The following is an 11,195-nucleotide window of genomic DNA, read 5'->3' as shown; positions in this document are numbered from 1 at the left end:
TGAAGCATGGCATCAATGACTCTGATAAGGGCAAGTGTACGACCAATCTGCTTGACAACTGACAAGAGGCTGGGGTTTGAAGCAGACTGCAAAAAGAGCACAAGAAAGTGATTTGCAAAGGGCATTCCAGTTGTTAGCCTTACATCTTCTTTCCTCTGTCTGTAATGAAACAAGACTGTTAATCAGCTATAATACCCTTGTCCTCTTGTCTCTCCACCAGAAAGTAACTATAGAAGAAATGCATTGTTTTGGAGTATTAGCTGCACTGTCTGTTTTCAACATCATTGCTTGTTTGACAAGAGGCAAGCCTTTAGAAGACTGGGACAAGTTATCAGCTATGGGAAAGTCTGATGCACACTTTCATGATCCTGGGGAAGTAGAAGATGAGTCCCATTTTGACTTTAAATCTTTCCTGGAGAATATGAAGACGGATTTACAAAGGAGTTTGAATTTGTCAAGAATCCCCTCACAAGTGAAGACTAAAGAAGAACCACCACAGTTCATGATTGATTTATACAACAGATATGCTGCAGACAAGTCCTCCATCCCTGCATCCAATATTGTAAGGAGCTTCAGTACTGAAGGTAGGAGAAGTCCTAAATATGTGGACTAGAATTTTTAAAGTTCATGGACAGCAGATACTCAGACTCTTTTGGAATTCAGAAGAAACTGAGTGCCTGACTTCCACAGATTCTTTAGAAATGAAACATTAAAATTTTGGATTGTATGCTTGCTCTGTAGTTTCTTTCAATCTTTAAAAAATACAATTACCTTTAGTTTTCTTCTTTGATATTTTCACTGTACAATATTGTCTTCTCAAACACTTCAACTGAGATGATGGACTGTATAACAGTTTACATGAATCATGTTTCTCAACCCTAGATATTTGGAACTGAGTTTCTATGTTAGAATGCAAACTTTTGATCACCTATGACTGAGACATCAATGCTAGAGAGCTCTTCTTTCAGGTGGGCTCTGTGCATATTTAAAAAATACAGCAACCAATTGAGAAACGTGTCTGTGGATCCAAGAAAGGAACAGCAGTGCTCCTCCAAAATTCTGGATTAGACAGAAAGATTTACATGAAAATGGGTAGTCATGCTTGTCTCAGCTTAAAATGTTCAAGATTCCTGTCTGTGTAACATTAAATAGACTTTTAAAAGCTCCATCAAAAGAAGCAGTAAAAAAGTTGTAAGCAAATGCAGTCCTTGAGATAAAAATGAAACAAGGAGAACTGAAGTTTCTGTTTATATGAAAAATAGACATACACAGGTAACAGCTCTACAGAGAACTTCAAATTCCCAAATTAGTGGCCCTAGTCCTGAAATGTAAAGGAACCTTAACAGAATGACCTAGATTATAGTTTCCATATCTCACTCTCCTCTCTGCCTGCTTTTGTGGGTAAATGCTCTGAAGAAGCGGCAGCAATAGCCAAATAAAATTGCTCTAACACCCAGTCATGATTAAGCAGCTAGTTTACATTGAGCATTAAATAGACATCAGTGATGACTTCTAAACATTGCCAGTCTGATCTTCTTGACAAATATCTACCCCTCCCCAGGCAGACTTGCTGGTACTGTGCATGGATTTGCAGACAACAAACATATGAACAAACCTATACAAGTTCAGTCTGGAACAGACTGGGACCTGGGCATGAAAGGCTGTTTATCACCGAGTCCCAATTTAGATCGACCGTGAAGCTTCAATTTAGGATTTCCAAAAGCTTTTCTATTACCACAAATGCCCAGTAATCCAAGCTGCTTTCAAAGTTATCTGTAGACAGCAACAAAAGCCTCAGCACAGGTAGTTCTTAAAGACACTTAAATATGAATATGAGAGCAGTTCATCCGGCTGCATGATTATGAGAGTAGGAAATTCATAGGGGTTTTGAGGAATTCTTTGTGTAAGAATATCTTTAGCAAATTGCTAAATCTGAAAACCGTGCACATGCCTTATTTATGTAGTTAATACTGACCAGCATCATCCACAGTTTGTTCTAGGCTGCCTCTTTATGCTCCACACACTCACCTGGCTATGCAATCTTGGTGAAATAGTACCAACATCAGGGACCTCCATTTCCCTTTTCACACTCTGCCCTTGAAACTTGGCCAGAAGATAGTATTTTTTTTTAATGCTGTGTCACCATGCTCTTATTTTACCCCCAAAATACATGCTGAGTCTTTTAAAAACAAGTTACTTGGACAGTCAGAAGCACTGTAACCACATGCTTTAATTTCCTATTGCAGATGTTGTTTCTTTAGATTCACCAGAAGAAAATCCATTTCAGAAACACATTTTGTTCTTCAACATCTCTATTCCACAATATGAGGAAATCACCAGAGCTGAACTGAGAATTTATGTCTCCTGTCACAGAGAAGCTGAGTCTCTCTCTAGGCTGGAAGGCACCATGGTCATTTATGATGTTCTAGATGATGGACACTGGGAAAACCCAGAAAGTACCAAATCTTTCCTTGTCTCCCACAGTATCCAGAAGTGTGGTTGGGAGATGTTTGAAGTGTCCAGCGCTGTGAAAAGATGGGTCAGAGCAGACAAACTGAAGACTAAAAACAAGCTAGAGGTTGTTATAGAGAGTAAAGTTCTGAGTGGTTTCACTTGTGAGAAGCTGGATATCAGTGTTGCCCCGGATGCTAAAAATCTGCCCCTGTTAATGGTGTTCTCCAATGACCGCAGCAATGGGACAAAAGAGACCAAAGTAGAGCTCCGGGAGATGATTGTTCATGAACAAGAAAGTGTGCTAAAGAAGCTAGGCAAGAACAACACTTCATCTGAAGAGGATGAACAGGGAGAGGAAAAGGCTATCACTGGGCCGCACCAGCATTCCTCCAGAAGCAAGAGAAGCGTTGGGGCCAACCACTGCCGGAGAACTTCCCTCCATGTGAACTTTGAAGAGATTGGCTGGGATTCCTGGATCATCGCACCAAAAGATTATGAGGCTTTTGAGTGTAAAGGAGGTTGCTTCTTCCCTCTGACAGATAACGTTACCCCAACAAAACATGCTATTGTCCAAACTCTGGTGCATCTCCAAAACCCAAAGAAAGCCTCCAAGGCCTGTTGTGTTCCAACCAAACTGGATTCAATCTCCATTCTTTATAAGGATGATGCTGGTGTGCCTACTTTGATATATAACTATGAAGGGATGAAAGTGGCAGAATGTGGCTGCAGGTAGCATACAAGGCAGAATCTCTAAGAATAAGAATACCCCCTTTTTCTGCTCTGTGTAAATCTGTACAGCAGCGATGCAAATGAAAATCCTTGCAAACAAGGTTTGGAGCAGGGTATGGGGCTGCTTGTTGGGTTTGCTGCTTGTTTTAAAGGAAAATTGTCATTTAGAGAATGGCAATTATTGTAAATAGCCAGCATTATATATCATGGCAAAGTGAATACTGGATTAAAATATTGTGAGACTGAATGAACTATGCATTATCTGCCAATGTGATAGAATTTGAATACCTTATTTCAACCTTTCCGTTTAATCAATTCTGTTTAGGTCACAAACAAAAGGATTTTCAGTGGAGATTTAGGATGTCCAGCAAATGTTTAACAGCTATTGAAATCTAATTCTCTCAGCCAACTCTGACATTTTCAACTTCTGTAAAACTCTGTAAATGGAATGTAGTCTGCATGATAAAGTCAGGAGTCTAAATCCAGGAAGCCTTTTCTCATATCAATAATCTCAGAGGCTTTTACAGGCAAATTGTTTGCTCCTGCAAGTGAAGATTTGCAGTATTCAAAACAGTAGAGACTCTCAGTCTTACTTCGTTCCCAAGTTTCCTTCTCTGGGTAGCAGGTGCCTTAGTTTCAGCTTTCTTATCCTCAACATCCCTATTTTTACCCCTTTATGGCACATACTTGAATGATAAGAAGTGCAGCCTTCCGCTTCTAAGACACTGTTTCCTAGGAGGAACAGCAGCCCTTATCTCTGCACAAAGATAAGGAACCACTTTGACCTACTGCATATTCTTAGTATTTCTTTGCAAGAACATGCAGTCAAATGATGTTCAGCCTTAGAAGCTGTATCCTAAGAGCAGTGGGGGTTGGCAAAGCTCAGCACTTTTGAAAAGCCCAGGCTACTTATTTGAAGGTCTAAAGACATTGTTTGGAGTCTGACACAAGGTTCTGGGTTTTTTTTAATTTCTTCTTAGGAGAAACTCCATTTTATATACAAAATTCTTTCACCCCTTAGAAGTCAGGGAAAATCAGAAAACTTTCATCACTTTTCTATGAAGCTTATGCTGCTGTATGAGAAATATACTATCATACAATATTTCTCCTGACCAGTTGTATTTTCACTAGACAAGGACCCATCTTTCCCACAATTAAAGTAAACTTCCTTTGATGCTAATGAAGGTTTTGCCTGTAAAAGAACAGATAAAGTGTCTACTGTTGGTTGCAGGTGACAGATTTACGTGATGTACAACGCCACCATGGTCCAACTCACATCTACTCCTTCACATACACACACACACACAAAATCTATCAGAGAACACTTTTGAACCAAACCCACAACAAGCTACACATCCATTCAAAATGGTGAAGAATATTGATGAGGCAAAAATCTAAACAGTACTTTAATGTATGGAAGCAACAGGATTTAAATCAATACATATGTTTTAAATTAGGACAGCATTAGGGCAAGACGAATTCATTTGGCATGAACAGATCACCTTGAAATCTAATACGCGGTTTATTTACTATTGTTAACTTAATACAGAGCAAACAGCAGGTGAGTGTGAGCAGGGCAGTTGTAATTCCATCAAGAACTGCTGGTTACATCACAAACCATGAGCACAAAGCACGATTCACCAGAATCCTTTAACTGATTTATAGGGTTTTTTCTTTAGAACTTGTCTGCAATAGGATCACATCTGAGATCTGGATCCATGCAAATTCCATCCATCCATAGCTGCAGGTCATTAACCTCTTAAACTTCCAATGGAAGTTATCATTTTACCACTCCCCACTGGTTTCTGTCATCTTACAGTCATAGTTGTGTCTTCCTCCTGTCAGAACCCCCTATGTTCTCTCCCTGTTTTGTTCATGTCACTTAAGCTCCTGACATTTTGCTCTTGACAACTTCTCTTAATCAAGCGACAGAAACTACCAAACAAGCACTTCATGTGATCACATTAGAAACATTAGATCACATTAGAAACATTAGATCACATTGACCTCTATGTCAAGGTAATTGTAGCTGCGTGCCCTTCAGTCATCTAAACACAAAGTCCTACTTATATTCTGACTTCACTGAATACAGAACTTTGTCCATAATTACAGGAAAAAATAGGGAAGGGGAAAGACCAGTTCCCATACCCTCACAGAGAGAAATTCTCAAGAATAATTTTTTTTCCACATTCTGAAGTCAAACATTTATTTTTATTTCCCAAGCTTATTTGGAGCAGGGGGGAAAAAAAGGACTCAAAGCCAGTTTTGGCTCAAAATCTCAGATCATAGCTGTGCTATCAGAATTCCAGAGGAGCTCTACAGATCCCGTCCCAAAACAGGACTACAAATTGTTATTGTATTTCAATTTATAAAATCCATTGAGCTTCCAACGAGCTTTAATGATCACATTCCCATCGGCTTAACATTTTGGTTTGTATGGCAGTAAAATGAAATATGAATCTTTCCACAGGGTGATGAACAGGGTCAAGAAGAAATGAGAACCCAGTGGTGACTACAGCTGCTACTACCTTCAGCATGGCTGAAGTGCATGTCAAATTGATGTTTGGTTTTACATTTAGCAGCTTGATTTATGTAGTTTTGCACATCCAATTTTAAATAACTGTTTGAGCTCCCTCATGTTTCAATTGCTTTGGGATGCAACAAATCAGCCAGGCGGCCAAACCAGTGCTAGAGAGTACACAGGTTGCAAAGAGCAGGTAAGAACCTTGTCCCCTGCTTCAAGCTGTGCCCCACTGGACACTGAGAAAACCCCCCCATCATCACTGGATTATGAATGTTGACCAGCAGCTTGCTGCTACTGAGGAGCAGGTTGGGGGTTGTGCACTGTTCAGCAGATGCACAGTTAAAATTAAAACTTATTTGTTTAACATAGACACAAGGCTGATGCACGCCCTCCTTCTCAGGCCCATTGGCTATGTGTGTAACAGTCCTGTAACATCAGAATCACCTGCTGACTCCACAGCCAGTTTTAAGGCTAACCTATAGCACTTCAGTCTATAGATAAACATGGTAAGCTGGTGGAAGCTGGTCAGGAGATACAGCTGGGGCTATTTTTAACTAGTTTCCCACCTTGTGTATGTACACAGCAGAAACAATGTCCTCTGATCTCATCCACTCCTCCATGCCATGTCCCAACACAGAAGAACATCTGCTGCAACTTACCAACACAGCACCAGCGATCACTGAAAATAAAAAGATCTCCATTTTCACTATTCTTTTCTACAGGTGAAGAGGGAATCCGGAGGTGTTTGGCTGGTATCTGCTCAGATGCCTTTATGCTGTAAAGATCCTGACAATATAGAAATAGTAATCTAGAGTTAACAATTCCTGATATTCAGAATAAAAGGTTTCAGACTGCCTCTCAAGGAGACTCATCATTTCAGACACAACTGTGCCCTTGCACAGTTAACACTGCTCCCAGACCACAGCTGATTCTTCTTTCCAGCCTCCTCAGAGCCTGGCCATTTCCACATAGGTCATGCACTTAGGTGCATGGTCATCCATCATGTAGGTCCACATAGTCACACACCGTGAGCTCCAAGAAATATCAGTACCTTGCTGTAGCTCCTTATAGGCAGCACTGAATCATTTTTTTACTGGAAAGAATTACAAGGTACAGGTGGGAACACAGAACATGCTGACAAAGCCAACAAGTAGTAAATGAACAATGTCTGTGAGGCAAGACCCCATCCTCAGACTGCATAACTGCTCCACGTCCCCTCTGGCTGCTCTGAACAGCTAACAGGACACTACATGTGACTACTAAACACATCCCTTCTCCCATGTTAACTCCCTGATGTACCATTTGTTGGGTGTTTAGCAGAATCAAAAACAGGGCAGGTCTCTCCTCAGTCTCTAGAGTATGCGGGGCCTGGAGCTCTGCCCGCTGTCTGCCAGGTGGGAGGCTCTGCCTGCCTGGGATGCAAACCTCCTTCGTGACATCTCGGCTTTGACTGGGGCCCACAAACCACCTCAGAGCCATATTTTGGCCTCTCTGCAGCCTTCAGTGCTTTCTCCAAGCCTTGCCTCGGTGCCACCTCCAGGCTGTGGCAGGCTGCTGCACTAGCTCGATTCCGTACACCACAGCCACCTCCACACATTTTCGTGCTCTCCCGACCATAATACCTTAAAACCTCTCATCATAAAGGTGTCTCCTGACATCCCACTCTGGGCTACCCACAGCCCCTTTTGCCCGCTTCGTGTCTTCAACCTGCCTCACTGCCTTGTCTGTGCTGGCTCCTGCTTCCAGGCTGCCTCAGGAGCATGTCATCCCTCTGGGCTGCACCTGTTTCTTTTTTGTCATCTCCTTTAAAACTTCTGCTGGACCATCAGTCATAATTCATCTAAAAGCCTCACAGGAGGATGGCTTCAGCATAGCCCTAGCAAACGGGTTGCCCCAAGTCAGTCCCCTCGCTGAAGCGTATGGTTTGTCTGGAGCCTGGCATACCTGCCATTAAGGAAAGGGAATATTAACAAAAAAATCAAAAATCCATCACATTTTTAATTTAAGTTTTTCTTATTACAAACGTGATCGTTAAAGAACTCAGAGTGCTATTTCCATTTTCATAAAATGGAAATATTTCAATATTAAAAAATGTGAAAGAAAACTTCCAGCAGCTTTAATTTTAGTCTATATAGGTTTGTACGGCATAAGAACTGAAAACCTAGGGACAGAAATCTAGTATTACTTCTTTTGGCATGGGAATTATAAAGAAATCTGAGGGTGATATTCATTATTTTTATTTCTACGGGGCTTAGAAAGCCTACTCAGGAACAAGGCTTTCTTTGTACCAAACAGTACAAGAACAGAACAGAAAAGACAGTCTTAGACCATACCTATTCAATCCAATCATGCCTGTCACAGGCAGCCATGAAGTAGTATTGACCCAGACTTGTACATCTATAAAAGGCATTGAAGGTTTGTCTAGAAATACTTACCAAAGTCCTGGAGGCATTAAATATTTCATTAGTATAGTCCTATGCTTGAGCTAATAAACCCTATGTTTCAGTATTTAGGAGCCAGATATCAACTTTACATTAATTCTAATTCATACATATAATTTAAAATATGGCTGTATTAGAAGGCTCCAGTAAAACCAAAAGTAGTTTCCAAATTTTACCTTTATCCTGGTGGCATCTCTGCCAGTTAAAAAGGTGCTCTTGCTGCCACCTTCAGATAAGGCTCCTGCTACTGTGGTTTGTCAGTGGCCAAATGTCTACATGAGTCTGATGAGAGAATGGTGAAATGAGCTGTAGATGAGAACTGGGCAGTATTGGAGCAAAATATATAAAGCAAAACATTTAATCTTGCTTTCATGGCATATTTTTAGCACGTGGTCTGTGTGACACAGGCTGTGCATGCAGACTAGACTGGGACAGATAAAAAAAAACTTCTTTTCAGAATATATGGGAAGTTCATACTCACAGGAAGTCAGAAAATGAAATACTTGTGGACAGATTTTAAAGGATCATAAAGTTTTATGAGTTATAAAAGCTAAACCTGGGCCTAAGCTATTTAGTTCTGCTCAAAAATAAAATCAAAATAAGAATTTGGCTCGGGTTATATTAGAAGTTAGAACTGATGGTAGAGTTACATTTTGGATCTGGGTACTCAGAATTCAATGAACAGACTTGCATTAAACAACGTGTTTGATAAAAATTTAAGCTATGTGTGTCTCAAAACAATTAAGTAAATAGCTCATTCTCCAAAGCTTAAAAAATTCACACCACACAAGAAAGGATTATTACCTTCTAACACCATCTATAAAGAATTACCAACGTAGCAGTGAATGTTACATGTCATATTGAATTCGAACCAAGAGAAATAGATCACTGAATAGATCCAGTGTGGAGAAATACTTTTTTCCATTGTCCTAGCATTTTAAGTTGCGCGCGTTGGGAAAATAATTTATTTTACATTTACATTGTGAAGCTGGGCGGTTTTTTCTATGTGATAGTGATAAAGCACATGAGGACGAATTATATATCTGAACTTGAGGAATAAACTGAGCTATGTAGTGCTGTCATGTCTATCACAATCCTGCATATATTTCTTAAAATCTTTGCCTCATAAAAACCTCAGCTATAGTTTCTAGCCCTTCTGATATGAAAATCTTTAGACTGTGATAAAATGCCAGATAAATGCCAGATAAATGTCAGAAAAATAGAGAAAAGTTTCTTTTTTCTTATGATTTTACAACAAACACAGACAGGAAAGTGCTGTTTTGTGATTTTAACCTCTAGATAAGGCCTCACTGGAGAAGAACATTGTGAATCTGTGGAAATGCTTCCCTAAATGCTAGGAAATAATTGTCATATAAAAAGTTTAGCAGTGGATATATAGGTCCCATTTAAATATGGAAAGTAATTATTTGGCACATACCCTGATTAGAAATGCTCAGTTGCTGTCTGTTCCTGTCTCCTTTCTGACTATGATCTTCATGGCAATTCGTCTCTGTTACATTCAGAGTAAGATGAGGTGACTGTTAACACCTTATACATAACATCTGTAACACCCTATTCGCACCCTATTCACACCCTATTCATCTCTTTGCACAGCAAGCTAAAAGTGAGGTAATTTGAGTAATGCTTTGTTTTTTCAAGTTACATTAAATTCTATTCTAAAATCAAAAAGTGGCAGAGAATACAGTGAAAAAGAAGGCACTTTAAAAAAATAAGGATTTTTTTTTCAGATTTGCTGTGATTTAAACAGCAAAATTAAATTGCTTCCAAGAAATCTAGAAAATATTAATTTCTCTAATTTTTATGGTAAATAATTTAACCTTATTTCCACCATTATCCTGTATTTGCTAAATAGCTTCATATAAATATGGGTCCATTATTTACTGTGTACTGGAGGATTGAAAAGGAAAGTACTATAGTCCATGAACATGCAATGTCATTCTTTTTTCTGGGACAGAAAGCTGCCTGCTTAAAGCTACTGTACAGACAGACATAAATAGAAATCCATCCTGACATGCTCTTAGGGATATGGATTATTGTACTTTTTTTCCCAATTCCTGTCACAATGGGTCCACTTTGTAATCCTGTTTCTTGGCTTCTGGGCATGCCCTCCTCCAGCACCCAGCAGGAGTAAAAGGAAGAGAGAAATAAGAAACAAAGAAGGGGACCCATCAGACAACCCAATACCCCAGCCCAGCAGGCGAAATATACATTTTTATTTCATTGGTTTAGATCCTACATGTGTTTTCCTTACTGTTTTTCTTTGTTTCTATCATAACAAAATTAGTTAATCTATATCTTCACCTCCAAATTAATTGAAAGGGGTTGGAACACACAAAAAATTGCAAGTAATATTAAAATGTTAAGCATTCCAAAGTGGCAAATGTCAGAATTATGATTATATAGGTACCACCCCCCTCTTGCTGATATGCATTAGTTACACAATCACAGCTCATAATGTATTTACTTCAAAATGGTTTTATTTTCTCCTGCTTTGGTCAGTGTGCAGAGCACCAGGTGCTTAAGAATTCAGTTGAGTATTTATTAAATACAAGATCTTTTTTATTTAATTGATTATCTTAATGTACACTACAGTGTGTGCCATTATTCCTGTGGTAATAGCATTTAGAGACACTATCAGAGGTTGGAAGTAAAGGTAGGATATGTGGTAGACATTAACATAGCAAAAGAGACCCCTTGCCCCAAAAACTTTCCAAGCTAGACAAACAGAGGAGCCACGGGTTAGAAAAGCATCAGAAATCAATTTGCCTGGGGCCCTGTCCACTTATCAGTCACGCAGGAGTTAATGCAGCTTTGGCAATAAATCTGTAGCTCAAAAGGCAGTTTCTGGACACAATGTGGTTATGCTGGAGAGTTTTTGTCCAGCTACCTTTACCCTGTAGTGCTGGTTATTCTTTGCCTGAAGAAAGCAAGAAGAGCAATTCAAACTGGTGATAATGCCCTGGAATTCAGACTGTAATGGATGTCACACATTGTACAATATAGATACCCTCTAAAATTAAGAGGAT

The 11,195-nt window shown here is 39.5% G+C and overlaps 1 protein-coding gene across 1 annotated transcript; it reads left to right on the top strand.

The window, feature by feature from the left end:
- GDF2 (growth differentiation factor 2) lies at positions 1-4,103 on the top strand. Its single transcript, XM_008929814.2, has 2 exons — positions 1-584; positions 2,247-4,103. Exons 1-2 carry the CDS (start codon positions 239-241, stop codon positions 3,185-3,187), a joined length of 1,287 nt encoding a protein of 428 aa, XP_008928062.1. The 5' UTR covers positions 1-238; the 3' UTR covers positions 3,188-4,103.
- The last annotated feature ends 7,092 nt before the right edge of the window (positions 4,104-11,195 follow it).

The sequence above is a fragment of the Manacus vitellinus genome, unplaced genomic scaffold (genome assembly GCF_001715985.3).
Source record: "Manacus vitellinus isolate BGI_N305 unplaced genomic scaffold, ASM171598v3 scaffold_15_pilon, whole genome shotgun sequence".
In the NCBI taxonomy this organism is placed as follows: Eukaryota; Metazoa; Chordata; class Aves; order Passeriformes; family Pipridae; genus Manacus; species Manacus vitellinus.
Note: the sequence above shows the minus strand (reverse complement) of the source record. Positions and strands in the feature narration are given on the sequence as shown.

Coding starts and splice junctions, on each gene's coding strand:
- GDF2 (XM_008929814.2), top strand. CDS start 239: ATGCATTGTTTTGGAGTATTAGCTGCACTGTCTGTTTTCAACATCATT. Junction 585..2,246: donor AAGGAGCTTCAGTACTGAAG/GTAGGAGAAGTC, acceptor TTCCTATTGCAG/ATGTTGTTTCTTTAGATTCA.